General features: G+C 39.8%; 1 protein-coding gene across 1 annotated transcript in view; it reads left to right on the top strand.

Moving 5' to 3' along the window:
- Positions 1-16056, top strand: part of SIN3B (SIN3 transcription regulator family member B) — a 63447-nt gene that overhangs the window by 6661 nt on the left and 40730 nt on the right. Inside the window, exon 4 of the mRNA XM_027845385.1 lies at positions 14964-15164. Within this exon, the coding sequence (XP_027701186.1) occupies positions 14964-15164 (201 nt within the window). The remainder of the gene's footprint in view (positions 1-14963; positions 15165-16056) is intronic.

Below are 16056 nucleotides of genomic sequence, written 5' to 3'. Positions count from 1 at the left end.
GGGTGCAAGAAATGTGGTCCTACAGAGTGAAGATAAGTTTTGTTTGAGGATAGATTAGAAAGGACCTGGAGCATTCTGTCTATACCTGCCATTTACAGACACACCTGGTGCTGCAATGCCCACCTCCCATTCCTCCTCCTCCCGAGTCTTTGCAGGATCTGAGCTGGTAGAAAACCCTGTCCCGGTGCCTACATGGGATCGGGGTGCCCAGAGACAAAGAAAGGGGCATCTCAGCTGGGTGAGGTGGTCATTTAAGACAGTTGAAGAGGTGGGAATCAGAATTGTCTTTTTTAACAGCTTCTGTAAGGGCTTGTGTTCTAGGCAGCATTTAGGGCGAGAGCAGCTCAGTGTGGTGGAAAGAATGTGTGGCTAGGGGAGGGGAGCCCTCACCAGGCAGTGGCACATCAGGTCCCAGCTCTGTGATGTGCCCTGGATAAGTCAGCCTCTCTGACCTTTAGTTTACTCCTATGTCTTGTGGTGATGGTGCAATACTTGTACTTCACAGCATTGCTGTGAAGATCAAGTGAGACATAATTTATATCAAGCGTTTTATAAGGCTTAGGTTTAAAAGCTATTACTCTGTGACCTTGGCCAAGTCACTTCCCTCTCTGGGCCTTAGTTTCTTTCTCCATCTGTAAAAAGAGGGTTGGGTTAGATGATCTCTGAAAAATCTATCTTTCCAAGTTAAGGGGATAATTACAGAGAGAGTTATAAGGGTTAGTATTAAGGAAATGGGATGATGATGTGTATGGGGACAGAGGAGGAACGACTAGTGTTACTTTAGGTCAAAGATAGACTGGCATTTGCTATCATTGCTTCAGAAATCTGCTCCATTTTAAAAAGAAATTTGGAGGCACATGATTGTAGAATTATGAAGAGCTTTTAATTCATGTTTACAAACGGTAGTCCCAGAGTGCAGAGTTTGTACTTCTTAAAAAGAAATCATAGCTAGATTTATCTTGTGAGAAATTAGGATTTGAGAATAACGTGACTGGATTCATAAACTTAGCATTGGAGTACTCCCTCCATAGGTGTAGATTATGACCTACCCACATTCCCTCATATTTCATGACTTGTGTCTGTGTTCTCCACAGAGGACGATGGAATGTGCTGGAGACCTTTCTCTATGGCTTTACCATCTCGTGGAGCCCAGTTTGACTCTTCTTATTTGTCTTTGGCCCCTTTCTCTTGATGCATGACCTGCCCATCTCCTTATTTGATCGTACATTTTCTTTTTTTTTTTTTTTGGTGAGGCAGTCAGGGTTAAGTGACTTGCCCAGAGTCACACAACTAGGAAGTGTTATGTGTTTGAAGCTGGATTTGAACTCAGGAACTCCTGACTCCAAGGCCGGAGTTCTGTCCACTGCATCACCTAGCTGCCCCCTGTGCATTTTCTTAATGATGTCTTTTATTACTCGAGCTTGAGTAATTGTTGGTAATATTAAGCCTACACAAATTGACCATTTATGTCTCTTTGTGTTTCCTGCAACTTTGAGTCCGGGTGGTATCATTAGGAGAATATTGGTGTTAGAAAGATGGATTTCTCGGTTACGGAGCAGCATCTTGGACTGATTGAAAACCATCGTTTCTGAAATGCAGTTAGAGAGCCTACTCTCTTATTCAGCTTTGGGACCAATTTGTTATCTATTTGTAATGCTGCCCAAGATAGATATATAATGGATTTACACACTGCCTGTCCAATTGCATGTTATAATTTTGATCTACTTGATTTTTCCCATGTAAATTACTAGGCCTTTTTCTTTTGAATGGCAGTGGGCCTCTGAGCACGCACTGTGGTATGCTGTGGCTTGATAGCCATCAGCATATGTCATCTGCAAGTAGTATCTTGAGGCTTCATAATTTATAGGAAATCTCTTTTCGATTTGCACTTTGCATGATAAATCCATCATTATAGCGGTAAGTACCCTAAAGCCTTGTGTATTAGTGATTGTTGATGAGCAGAATTGTCTCTCTGGCCAACAAGGCATTTAATGTTGGTGCAGAGCCTCTAAGTTTACTTTTTGCTCTACTGTATCAACTACCTTTTTGTTATCAGCAAATAAGTACAGTAGGAATGTTGTATTTGCTATACACGTTGCAATTAATTGTGTGACTGAAGATGAGGTCCACCATAGAATATTGTCTGTGAAAGCCTGTCTGTTCTTTATCAGATTTTTACCAAGAACACTTCTAATGAACGTGAAGGTCATTCTCATGAGGATTTATCTGATAAATTCCAAGTTATTACTTGCTTTTATTTTCTTAGTTGCCTTTTTGGCGGTAATACATAAGATGCATGAGTTTTTTTTTTCCCCATTTTGGGAAGTTTCTTTCCCTTAAGAAACATCTTGGTGATTAGTCCCTTCATGCTTCACAAACGGTTTGGCCTCCTGAGTTCCTTCTGTGTTTTTCATCACTTCTAGCCATTCTTCCAGATGTCGCCTTCTTAAGTGTCACTCCTCCTTTCTTATGGAACACAACTGGATCTTAAGGTGTTACAGTCCAAAAGTGGTTCCAGTGTCATTAATTTTTTTAAGTCAATTTTATTTTATTTTTATAAAGTTCTGAGTTTTCTCTTTCACTCCTTCTCCGTTCCCATCTATTGAGAAGGCAAGAAAAACAAAATCTGTTACAAATATGTGTAGTTCATGTCCAAAAAAAAGAAAAGGTAAAAGAATGCTTCAGTCTGCAGTCTCTCTATCTGTAGGTAGATGTCATGTTTCATCTTGAGTCCTTTGGAATTGTGGGTGGTCATTGTATTGATCAGAGTTCTTCAGTTGATTATCTTTTTTTTTTTTTTTTTTTTTTGAGGCAGTTGGGATTAAGTGACTTGCCCAGGGTCACACCGATAGTGAGTATCATGTGTCTGAGGCCGGATTTGAACTCAGGTCCTCCTGACTCCAGGGCTGGTGTTCTATCCACTGCACTACCTAGCTGCCCCTTAAGTTGTTTATCTTTACATTATTGTTTTTATTGTATAAATTATTCTCTTGTTCTGCTCACTTCACTTTTCATCAGTTCATACAAATCTTCCCAAGTTTTTCCAAAACAGTCCTCTTTATTGTTTCTTTTTTTAATTTTAATTTTTTAAGCATAACTTTAAAATTCTTTTTTCAGTTCCAGATTCACTCCTTTTCCCTCCCCTTTTTACACACTCAGTGAGGAGGCAAGAAAAACAAAACCAATTACGAATATATGTAGTCATGCAAAACAAATTTCCACAATAGCTATGTTTCATAAAAAAAAGAAAAAGAAAGAAAAAATATGCTTCAGTCTTCCCTTTAGGTCCATTAGTTCTGTATCTGGACAAGGATAGCGCAATCCATCATGAGTCCTTTGGAATTGTGTTGGGTCATTGTGTTGAACAGAATTACTAAATCTTTCAGAGTTGATTATCTTTACAATATTGCTATTACTGTGTAGATTGTTCTGTTCTGCTCATTTCTCTTTGCATCAGTTAATACAGGTCTTTCTAGGTCTTTTTGAAACCATCCCCTTCATCATTTCTTACAGCACAATAATATTCCATCATATTTGTATATCACAAGTTGTTCAACCATTCTCCAGTTGATAGGCCTCGCCTCAGTTTCTAATTGTTTGCCACCACAAAAAGAACTTCTATTAATATTTTTGTATATGTGGGTCCTTTTTTTCTCTTTCTTTGATCTCTTTGGGGAATAACCTTGGTGGTATTGCTGGGTTAAAGTTATGCACAATTTTATAGCCCTTTGGGCCTAATTGCAAATTGCTTTCCAGAATGGTTGGATTAGTTCACAGTTCCACCACAGTGTATTAAAATACTTGTTTTTCCACAGCCCTTTCAGCATTTGTCATTTTCCGTTTTTGTCAGCTTAGCCAATCTGATGGGTGTGAAGGTGGCACCTCAGTTGTTTTAATTCGCATTTCTCTAATTATTAGTGATTTAGAGCATTTTTTTCACATGGCTATTGATAGCTTGGATTTCTTCCTATGAAAACTGTCTATTCATATCCTTTGACCATTTGTCAGGGAATGGCTTTTATTCTCATGAATTTGACTCAGTTTCTTACATAAATCTTAGAAATGAGACCTTTGTCAGAGAAACTTGCTGTAAATATTTTCTTCCCCAGTTTCCTGTTTCTCTTCTAATTTTACCTACTTTGATTTTGTTTGTGCAAAATCTTTTCTTTTATGTCATCAAAATTGTCTGTTTTCCCTCCTGTGAGCCTTTCTGTCTCTTGTCTGGTCATGAGCTCTTCCTATATCTATAGATTTGACAGGTGATTTTTTTTCCAGGGCCCTCTAATTTGCTTGTGATGTCACCCTTTAATGTCTAAATCAGGTACTCATTTTCATCTTATCCTGGTATATGATTTCCACTGTTATTTATGATGTGAATATAGAACAATAGGAATTCCAGCAGATATGTTCTATTTTGTGTCTGTTCTCTTTATGGCTTTATCCGTAAATGCTTTTGAGATGTTTTGGATTAGTTGTGTCTTGCTTTCTGAAGATTTGTTTTCACTGATAATGCTTCTTACTGTTTCAGGAGACAATACTGTTCTTAATCTAATGCTCTTTGTATGCTACATCTTTGTTATCTCTGGATGCCATATGGTTTTTTGGTATTTTGGTGGTTTAGTCAATTTCTGGGCTCTTTGATCTCTTAAGACAATACTTTTACATTAGTTAAACTCCTTTAAGAAATAGTGATAAGAGCTGATGTCTTAACTTTTATCCATTTTCCATCTTTAGTGTTAACAGCTTCTTTAAATGGATTGAGTTGGAACTCTCACAGTTGCATACCCTGCCATCTTGATTTTGACCTTTTTTAAATAGTATTTGGTCTGATTTCACAAGGATACCTTGATACAGAAATGATTCCCTCATCAGTATCCAGTTTTTTAAAACTTTAAAAATTAAATTTTCTTTCAGTTAATCATTTATTTTTTTTTCTCCTTTCTTTCTACCCCCTCTTCCTAGGGGCAAGGGAAACCATCTTGTAACAAATACATGTAGTCACGCAAAACAAAAGCTCACATAGGCCAAGTCTAAAAATATATATGTCTCATTCACTTCATCATCCCTTTATCAGGAAGTGGGTAGCATATTATATCATGGGTTCTGTGGAATTTTAGTTGGTCATCTTATTGATTTTATTGAGTACTTGAGTCTTTCAAAGTTTTAATTTTTATGATGTTGTTAATGTATTCATTGTTTTCCTGGCTCTGCTCGCTTCACTCTATACCAATTCATACAAATTTTCCAAGATTTTTCTGAAACTGTCCTTTTTTGTCATTTCTGCAATAGTATCCCATTACATTCATGTACCATAATTTGTTCAGATATTCCCTAATTAATGGGCACCCCCTCATTTTTCAAATATTTGCCACCACAAAAAAGAGCCCCTATAAATATTTTTGTACATATGGATCCTTTTTATCTTTATTTGATCTCTTTGGAATGTAGACCTAGTAGTGGTATCACTGAGTCAGAGGGTGCACAAAGTTTAGTGATGTTTTTAATATAGTTGCACATTGTTTTCCAGAATGACTACCAGTTCATAGCTCTGCTAGCAGTGTATTATCATGCCTCTTTTTCTGTACCTCCTCTAGCATCATCATTGTCCTTTTTTATAAACTTTGCCAATCTGATAGAACTTTAGAGTTGCTTTAATTTTCATTTCTCTAATTATTAGTGATTTGGAACATTTTTTCCCCTGTGGCTATAGATGATTTGGGTTTCTTCCCTAGAGATTTGCTTGTTCATATCCTCTGACTATATATCAATTGAGGAATGGCTCTTATTCCTATAAATTTGAATCAGTTCCATATATGTCTTGGAAATGAGACATTTATCAGAGAAGCTTGCTGCAAATATTTTTCCAGTTAAATGTTTTCCTTCTAATCTTAGCCATGTTGGTTGTGTTTGCAAAGTCTTTTAAATTTTAAATAGTCAAAATTGTCCATTTTATCTTCTGTAATATTCTCTCTTATTACCTATTGTTTTCTATATAGTCAATTTAATTTTCTCTTTGCTGTTAGATATTGCCCTATGCACCACCTTTTGATTCTCTTCTTGAAAAAGTGTTTATGACATATAGTTGTGACAGCTTTGAGTAATATCCTAGCCTGTAATCTCCTTTTCTTAATCTAAAACCTTCTTTTCTGCCGTGTTTTCACTGTCCTCCCTTCAAAGTAAAGTTATTGAGTATTAAGGTGTATGTGAAATTGATTGGAAGGCTGTTGTAAGGTTCTTCATGGAATTTGTTCCTCCTTTGTTTTCCTCAGTTCGTCAGCCCATTTGGTGTAGTTGCTTCCATGGCCTTTTTGCTTATGCTCCTGATTAATACAGCCAATCAGGATATCAAGTATCCCACATAAAGTGCTATTTCTTGTTGCCTTTGGGCCCACAGTGTAACCAGCTCTGTAAATTCCTTTCTTCAGTGGTTCAAGGAAACCTGTGAACTATTCTTCACGTAGCTGTAATTTGTTTGTGTTATGATGAAAATGCCAATATTGAAGCGAGTGAATGAATGAAGAAGCATTTATTAAATACTTTGTACCTAACGCCGCTAAGTGCTGGGAAAATCAAGACAAAGAAAGCCCTTGCCTTCAAGGAGCTTACATTCTAATTGTCTGAGACAGCACATGTAGGGGAGTCCTGGTCATGGTTTAGGAGAAGGGTGGGGAACCTGCGGCCTCCAGGCCACATGTGGCCCTCTAGATCCTCAAGTGCAGCCCTTTGCCTGAGTCCAAACTTCACAGAACAGATCCTTTTATTAAGGGGGAAGTGAGAAGAAGGTTTAAAAAAAATGGTTTGGGTGGGATATAAAATATGGCTGGGGCCAACTAGATATATGATTATTAATCAGGATAGTTAGGCCCCAGGCTGATTGGGTTAAATCTTCTGGGGTGTGGTTTCACGGTGTGCCAGGGGTCATGGCAGGTGGTTGACTAAATAAGTGGCTGATGTGGTTCCTTTTTTCTAGTAACATATCAACTTGTTTAGAACATCAACAGTTAATTTAATGTTTACAAGTGTCCTAAATACTGTATGATTCACATTTTTATAATTGCTTACAGATGTATGGCTTTATAAAATTTTTCCTCGTTAAGAACCCGGTGAGGCCAGTATTACAAATAAGATTTCTATTTTACAGGTGAAGGAACAGTGAGTCACAAACAACCATGACTTGACACCCCCCCCCCACCCCCCGGTCTACTTCCCAAGGCTCTTACTCCCTAATGATAATGGGTGATAATTCTTAGTTCTGTAGCTATGGAAGGTTTACAGAGAATTTCCCTTACAGCAGCCATGGGAGGTAGGAAGTGCAAAAACTATAATCCCCATTTTATAGGTGAAGGAGCTAAGCTTAGGTGTTAACTTATCATGTAGCCAGTAAGTATCCAGGCTGGGGTTTAAAACCAAATCTCTTTACACGAGTTCCATATTTTCCCATTACACCACGCTTTCTCTCAAAGTTAACCTCATATATGGGGAAGTACTTTTCAAAGAAGAAAGAACAGTGTGATTGCATGGTATTATTGTTATTGTTTGCTGGGAAAAGGTGGGAATCAAATGGAATTAAATTGAACTCCATGCTGTGAAAATGCATTTTAGTTCTCTCTGAATGTTCCTGCAACTGGACTCTCATAGTTGGATCTTGACAGAAAATATAGTCTTACATTCAGAGAAAACTATAAATACTTGTAGTTGCTGCCCTCTTCTATTTGAAACCTACTTTCAAAATCATTGTAAACGATTTTTTCACATCTTTGCCCACAGATAGTTCAGGAGAAGATAGTACCATGACACTAAGGAGGGACTTGTGAGAAACTCCATTTTGTAGCTTCTGAACAAAGGTTTATATTCCTCCTGTAGCTTAATCTTAAAGTATACAGTCTTCCACTAATTCTGTCTTTGTTTCTTTGTTAGCTGTAGCATTTAAGTGGTAGTCATGATGGTTCTTGAGGGAGGGAATTAGCATTAAGTGCCTGCTGTGTGCCAGGCATTGTGCTAAGTGCTTAAAGATATCTCATTTGAATCCTCACAACAGTCCAATCCTATGAGATAGGTGCTGTTGTTAATTCCTTTTAACAGAAAAGGAAACCGGCAGACTATGGTTAAGTCACTTGCCTAGGAGCACATAGCTAGTAAGTATTTGAGGCAGGATTTGAACTCAGGTCTTCCTGATTCCAGGCCCTGCCCTCTATCCACTACGCCACCAGTTGCCTCTTGAGAAAGTGTGTTAAAGCTGAAAGTGACTTCAGAACAGAATGTTAAAGGTAGCAGGGACCTCAGATCATAGACTGGAAGAAACCTTGTAGATCTAGCTGGGCCTACTGAAAATTATAGCATCTCAGGGGTTAGAAAGGACGTCCGAAGGCATCTGTCCAGTCCAGCCTCCCTGTAGCACACATGCGAGGAGTCATCGCCTCTCTCCTTGAGGAGGTCCAGCAATGGGAAACCTGCTGCTTGCTGAGATGGCCTGTTTCCCCCTGAAAGCTTTATTTGTTAGAAAGCTTTTTCTCTTTATGTGGAACTAAAATCTGCCTCCATTGCTCCTAGTTTTCTGTGGGACAAGCAGAGCAAAGCACGTCCTTTTTCCACATGATAGCCCTTCACATGTCTCCCTAATATTTCTTCCTCTCCAGCTAAGCATCGGCAGTTTCTTCAGCCGCTTCTCACATGACTTGCTTTCAGTCTTTTCACCATCCTGCGTTTACTGTTTTGTCAGTTTTTGCCTGACCAGTGCAGAATACAGTGGGGCTCTTACCTCTCTTTCTGAACACTGTCTTTAGTAGATACAAAGATTGTTTTAGCATTTTTGATTCCTGTTGAGTTTGCAAGTCCACTCAAAGCTCCAGCTCTTTTTTATAAGAATTGTCATCAAGTCACCTCTCCCTGGCCCTATACTTATACGGTTGATTTTTTGATCCTAAGTGTATGAGTTTACATTTTTTCCTATTAAATTTCATCTCACTAGACTCGGCCTGTTAGCTTAGCCTGTCAGCTCTTTGGATCCTGTCTGTTATCTAGTATGCTAGCTTTCCCTTTCAGCTCTGTGTAATGTCATTTGAAGATTTGATAAGTCTGCCATCTGTGCCATCAGTCAAGTCACTGAGCTGAGAGCTGAGTGACTCAGCTGGAGAGCTGAGGTAGATTTTTGGACCTCTTCACTACAGGCCTAACTCCAAACTTGACAAGAACAACATCTCCTTTGGGGTCTGATGGTCATACACCTAATTACAAATCCACTTGATTATATTACTGCCTAGCACTCATTTCTGTCTTGTCCACCAGAGTAGCATGCGAGCCTTTGTAAAACATTCTGCTGGATTTGAAGGAATGAATAAATTGTTAATAAATTGCACACTTACTATGTGCAGAGTGCTAGAGATACAAACGAAAAAGCACCATAGCCCCTGCTCTTGAGGAGCTCATATTCTCGGGGGCGGGGAGCGGGGGCACACGTATGGAGGGCTTCAACTGCAATTCAGATGGAAATTCAGATATTTTCTCTTTCTACAGTATTCTCTTCTTTTACTAGCCTGGCTGTCTTGTCTTCTCTCAGAACACGCTTAGTCTGGCAGGCCCTGTTCTTGATGAAGTTAGGCTATTTCTTCTTGATCACTTTTCCTACTTCCCCTTCTAAATGGCTCCAAATAATTCCCATAGTAATTGTAGAATTTCAGAAAGCATCCTAATCAGGCTTATACCTTGGAAACTCCTTTCTCTTCCCTCCTTTGGGAATGGGGCCAATATTTGCCCATCTCTAGCCCTCCATTCCCTCTCCCTCTCTCTGTGATTTTTTGCAGATCATTAATAGGGGCTCAACCATCTTACCTGCTCATTCTTTGCAATGCAAGGGTATTGTTCAGGATGCAGCTGGAGACTTGAATTCATCTGACTGATCTTGGAGTTCAGCTTTCTCTTAACTATTTTTGTTTTGTCTTTCCTAGTGCAAAGAGCATTCTTCTTGGTGTAGAAAACAGAAGCAACATGGAATTGCATTGTCTGCCTTCTCATCAACCTGTTTTCTTTTTCTTTTCTTTGTTTTTCCTTGGACAGTTCCTTGTCCTTGTTTTCATATTCTATATTTCATGTTCTGTAGTGTGTACTGTTTGGTAAAGTTTTAACTGTTTCTGTAACTAACTTGGGTTTTCTGTGCTTATGAAGCCTATGTAGTATTTGATCAAACCCTAATGTTTACGAGGGCTGAATCATAGAATTTCAGAGTTAGGAGGTACAGCTAGACTAACTCGTTCCTCAAAGAGGATCAGCCATCCAGTCGGTCATTAAGCATTTATTAAGTGGCTACTGTATGCCAAGCACTGTATTAAGCAAAGGGGTTACAAAAGAGGTAAAAGACAATTTCAGCCCTCATAGAGTTTATAATCTAATAGCTAACATGAAAGCAAATACGTGCAAAGCAAACTATGTACAGGATAAACAGGAAATAATTAACCAAGAGAGAGCACTAGAATGAAGAGGGATTGAGGAAGGATCCCATCTCCAACATGCCTGCCAAGTTGTTACTCAACCCTTGGGTGAAGACTCCCTGTATAAAGTTTCCCTTTTGGTCCTAGTTATTTCCTCTTGGACCCAAATCTGAAATCACTCTTCCAAGTGACTGTCTTTTAGATCCTCGAAGACTGCTCTCAAGCTGACCTTTACAGCTCCTGCCCTCTTGTCTAAGCTAGACGTCCCCATCTCACGTCCCTCCTTTACAAGTTCTCCAGCTTATCAACGTCTTTCCTCAGATGTGATGCTTGGACTAAACACAGCACTCCAGATGTAACCTCACCACAGCAAACTCATTTCAGCCTCTCTCCTCTCCTCCCCCCTTCCTTCCTGCCTCCCCCCGAAATTCCTCACATTCCTACCCCCCAACAAGTTCCTTTTTTGTGGGAATCAGGTCCGGAGTATGGAGTTCCTCTTGGAGAAGAACCACCTCTACCTTTTGAAACAAGGTCACATTCATTGTAGAAGATTGCATTACAGTGGAGATCTATTCTGATCCACATCATAAAAGAATTCCATCTCTGACACAACCAACAACTGACCTTCAATTCTAAATATTATAATTATGATTGAATATATAATATTTAATTCTAAATATGTAGTTCTAATTGTTAGGAAATCTTTCCCTTACCTCAAATCTCAATTTGCCTCAAGACAATCAGTAAGTGCTCAGTGAACCTCTACTGTTTGCCAGGTCCTGCTAGCACTGGGGATACAGGGACAGAAGTGGTTTAAGCCCTGGCCTGAAAGAACTTAGATTCTATTGGAGGGACAGACTGTGCACATAGTTGTAGGACCAGAGACTGGATCAGAACCTGTGATTTCATGGTACAGGGATCTCCTGTGTGAGGAAGCTCCCTCTGCTTATTCAGGTCAGCACCTTTGCTGTAACCTGTAGTCTTAAGAGAGTTGGCCTAGAGCAGGGTCTTGTAGCAAGTTTGTATCAGAGGTGAGACTCGAACCCAGGACTTCCTGGCTTTGAGATCAACACTCTGTCTCTCATAAGAATGTACAGAGTGAGCATAAAGTCATCGCAGGGATCAGGAGACACGCTAACGGCCTAGTGTAGGTGGAAGTGTTATTTGGGTTGAACTTTGAAAGAAACCAGGGATTCTGTGAGGCAGAGCAGAGGAGAGGTAGTGCGTTCCCATTCAACAGGGACATGGAAGGTCGTGTGTGAAGAACAGCAGGAAGGCCGCAGTGTGGTATGGGGAATAAGGTCTAATTAGGCTGGAAAGGCAGGTAGGAGCCAAGTTGTGAAGGGCCTGAATGCCAGATCAGCTGTTTCTGTTTCATCCTAGAGGTAACGGGGAGCCAGGGCAGTTTACTGAGCAGAGCAGTAATGGGGTGAGACCTGTTCTTTATGAGTAGCATTACTGTGGCAGCTGTGTGGAGGACGCCTCAGAGAAGGGAAGAGCATTGAGGCTGGGAGACAGCGTAGTCAGCTATTGCAGCAGTTCAGAGGAGAGGTCATGAGGCTACCGGGTGAGTGGCTGGAAGGGGACACAGGAGACGGGTTGTGAAGGTCGAATGGAGAAGTCTTGGGAACCTCTCCATGTCTGAGATAATGCCCTGAGTAGACGGCGAATCTCTTCCTCCTTAGCAGGGAGTGGCGTACTGCAACCATTGCTATCTGCATGCAAGCAGTATTGCTTTTCTAGGCTCAACTCTCTGTCCACACCATTATTCCTTCAAAGTATGCGCAAAGTGGCCCCTCTTCCGAGGGTGCAGCTCTATCCAATCTCATAGCTGTGGTATTGCCTAACTTCAAAGAACTGTGCTCCTTTTTCTTTCTTTCCTTCTTTTTCACATTCTTAAACTCTTTGCCTCTTCAGGCTATTAAAAAATACTTTATTCTTTTTTTTTGTTTTTCAATTTTAAAAGTAATTTTATTTTTCAATTTAACAAGCAATTTTCTCTCCCTTCCCAAAGAGGAAAAAAAGGGAAATGAGACTCTTGTAACAAATACGGGCAGTTAGTCAAAACAAATTCCCACATTGTCTGTACGCAGAAGTGTATGTCTCATTTTGCATCTTGAATCCATCACCTTTCTGTCAGGAGATGGGTAGCATAATTCATCAGTTGCCTGGAATCAGAGTTCTGAAATCTGTCAGAGTTGTTTGTCTTTACAATATTGTTATTCTTGTACAAATTGTTCTCTGGCTTTTGCTCACTTTGTTCTGCATCACTTCGTGGTCTTCCCAAGTTTCTTTGACACTGTCCTTTCCATCATTTCCTCCTACACAATAGTACTGTTTTCCCTGATAACTTGGAAAGAGACATTCCTTTGGTCTTTTCAAACCTTGTTTCGGGAGATCAGCCTCATGGTTTGGCGTATGTAGCTGTCGTTTAGTAGCTGCAGAAACACCGACATAATGTATTCTGTACGTCGTTGCAGAATTCTCTTTGCTCTGCATATTTGCTGAAAGTAAGATCCTGTTTTCTCAGGTTTCATTGGGGCTAATCCCCGTTTACAGATGAGGAACTCTTGAACTCTTCCTGACTCTTCAGGACCCCATTTGGGGTTTTCTTGGCAAAGATACTGAAGTGACCTGAGTTCAAATCCAGCCTCAGATACTTAGTAGCTGTGTGACCCTGGGCAAGTTATTATGCCTCTGTCTGCCTCAGTTTCCACATCTGTAAAATGAGACAGATAATAGCATCTACCTTCCAGGGTTGTTGTGAGGTTAAAGTGAGATAATGTTTGCAAAATGCTTGGCAAATCTTAAAGCACTGTAAAAGTGCTAGCTTTTTCTGTTTCTACAAGTCTTTGGAAGGTCAGGGTATGAGGCTTTGTTGCGATGTTCCTCAGTGCTTCCTTCCCCGCTGTGCAAACATGGCTCATCATTTTTTTTTCCTAGCTTTTTAATATTTTGACACCTTCACTTAATAGCTCCAATGTCACATCTCAAGGAGAAGGTGTTGAGTTCTTAGTGGAGATATCAGGGGCATAAAAACTTTTGATAGTTTGTTGGAAAAGCTTCAAGCACGAACCTGACAATAAACTTTATTCGCTCCAAGTCTCTTTTTTTTTTTTTTTCTGTGAGGCACTTGGGGTTAAGTGATTTGCCCCTGACAATAGACTCTATGGAGTTGGCTGACTTTGGTTATGCAGACTCTCTTACGTATTAGCCCTGTGACCTGGACACACCATCAAACCTGCATGCCTCAGTTCCTTCTGTACTTGATGACCTTTAAGGTCTCTTCCAGCTCTAATATGTGGTCCTATGATGATCACCAGGATTTTGGCCACAAAGGGATTTTTTTTTTTAAGCCACAGTATTTCATGAAGACCGTCTACTAAGGCATGAAGGAGTTGGTCTTTATCTGTGAAACTGGTGTCCAGTCTGATAAAATCACAACTCTATGAAGCTTTAAAATAAAATATTTTAACAAAATTTGTTTAGGAGTTAAATTATTTTAGTGTATAGTTTTCATTATAATAGTAGCCTATATATTTATCACACTTTAGGCACTTTTCTCATAATTGTCCCATGAAATAGAATTGTTCAAGTGTCATTATCCCCACATTATAAATGAGGAAGCAGCCTCCGAGAAATTAGTCGATTTGCTCTGATCACACAGGTGGTAAATACAGGGAAGACAGTAGTCTAACAGTTGATAGTGCAAATATAACCATCTTTAAATTGTACCTGGTAATTTGATAGAGATGGACATCTAATTTTTACTTTTAAAAAGGTGTGACAACTATTTCCTAGCCAACTCTTATTTAACCTCAATAAGTTAGCCTTGTTTATGGATTGTTTAATATTTTTATTCTTGAACCAATTTTCCCTTCCTGCTTCTTCCCCATTGTGTTCTTTTCTCTGGGCTAAGCTTTAGAGAAAATTGGCTTCCAATGGTGGCTTTCCCATTAAATAGCTATGTGGCATTGGGCAGACCTATCACCCTCTCTGGACCACCATTCTCTGGTCATTTTTCTTCCCTTTTTCCTCTTGTAGAGCATGATAAGTTTTAACTCTTTTAGTAAATGAATCAGAGAAGCAGATAATCAGTCTCAGAGACTTGGGTTCAAATCCACCTCTGAGACATAATTGCCTGTGTGACCTCGACCTAGGTACTTAACCTCTTAGAGAACTTGAAGTTGCAATGTAGTTGCTGATTTGTACTGGTATAGGGAATTTTTTCTATGAAACTCCCTACGCTGATAACATCGTAGGTCTAGGCCAAAAGCCCTATAAAAACACTATAATACATATATGCAATATACACGTGTATGTATGTATGATGCTTTTATATACGTATATGTGTGCATGTATGTATGTGTGTGTATGGAGTGTGTGAGTGAGTGAGTGAGTGAGTGAGTGTGTGTGTGTGTGTGTGTGTGTGTGTGTGTGTGTGTGTGTGAATAACTTTGACTCTGAGTTCTCTTTAAAATCAGTTCCCTGCATCCTCAGGCCTGATGTGCTGATGATGTCTTTTGGTTGAATTTCCAGGAAAATTCCCACCATCACAGTGACTCTACAGATGACTATAAGCAGCAGCTGCCGTATAAGGAAGACAAACCTCAGGGGCCTTTGGAATCTGATTCTGTGGAATTCAACAATGCTATAAGCTATGTGAATAAGATCAAAACCCGTTTTCTTGACCACCCAGAAATCTACAGATCCTTCTTAGAGATATTGCATACTTACCAGGTAAAAATGCTGGGAGTCAGCTTAGGGAATGTGTTTGTGCTATTATCCAGCATTATGTGTAGGTAAGATGAAAGAGGTTGGATGACTCAAGAAAGCCCCTTGATGTAAGATTTGGACCTCCTGTCACTTCCCTCTCAAAAAACCTCAGTGCCCTGTTGGCTCTTAGGTGGTTGATAAGATCTCACGGCCCCGGAACAAGTGGTTCAGGAATTTTCTAGATATCTTAAGCATGGGTTTGTGTCCTGGAAGCTTCCCCTGTTGGGTCTGAACTGTTTTCATGTAGTGCGTGTGCTTCTTTTACCAGCGCTATCTGGGGATGTGGAGAGATGGCTTAACCAGTTCCTCGTTTCTCACCAGATATACTCCTGTGCCACCTTTAGCTGTATTTCAGATAACTAATCTGAAATCCCAGTCCCTGCCTTCCTTCATCTTCATTTCCTGAGGAACCATCTTTAAGATGGTTCTAACAATGGAGCATCCTGCTGTAGGGAGAGCCATTGGAAGGTTTGGCTTTCTCGTAAGGTACCTTCCTTGTGTGGGGCCATGCCTTCCTTCCCATTCAGATGTTCTCGGGCCATTTATCAAAGAAGGGGAAACAGAGGGTGGAAGAGTCCTGAGAATAACACGTAAGATTTCAAGATAAAATCATGGGAAATCTGAGGGTTTTGCTCTTTCTTAATGGATAGATAATGTACCTGAATCATTAACAATAAAGACTTAACAATAAAACCTACTGAAAATATATAAGCTTATTTGGCATTTCAACAAAGACCGATAAATCTTGCGTTTCTTTTTCTTGGTGTGCCAATCATCAGCTTGAGATTTGGCTGTATGAGGAAAATTCAGCAGTGGAACTGAAGAATAGAGCTGCATTTGGAGTGCCACCAAACCC

Source organism: Vombatus ursinus, unplaced genomic scaffold (genome assembly GCF_900497805.2).
Source record: "Vombatus ursinus unplaced genomic scaffold, bare-nosed wombat genome assembly UNPS02014961.1, whole genome shotgun sequence".
In the NCBI taxonomy this organism is placed as follows: Eukaryota; Metazoa; Chordata; class Mammalia; order Diprotodontia; family Vombatidae; genus Vombatus; species Vombatus ursinus.
The sequence above is the reverse complement of the archived record's forward strand: the minus strand, read 5'-3'. Positions and strand labels throughout refer to the sequence as shown.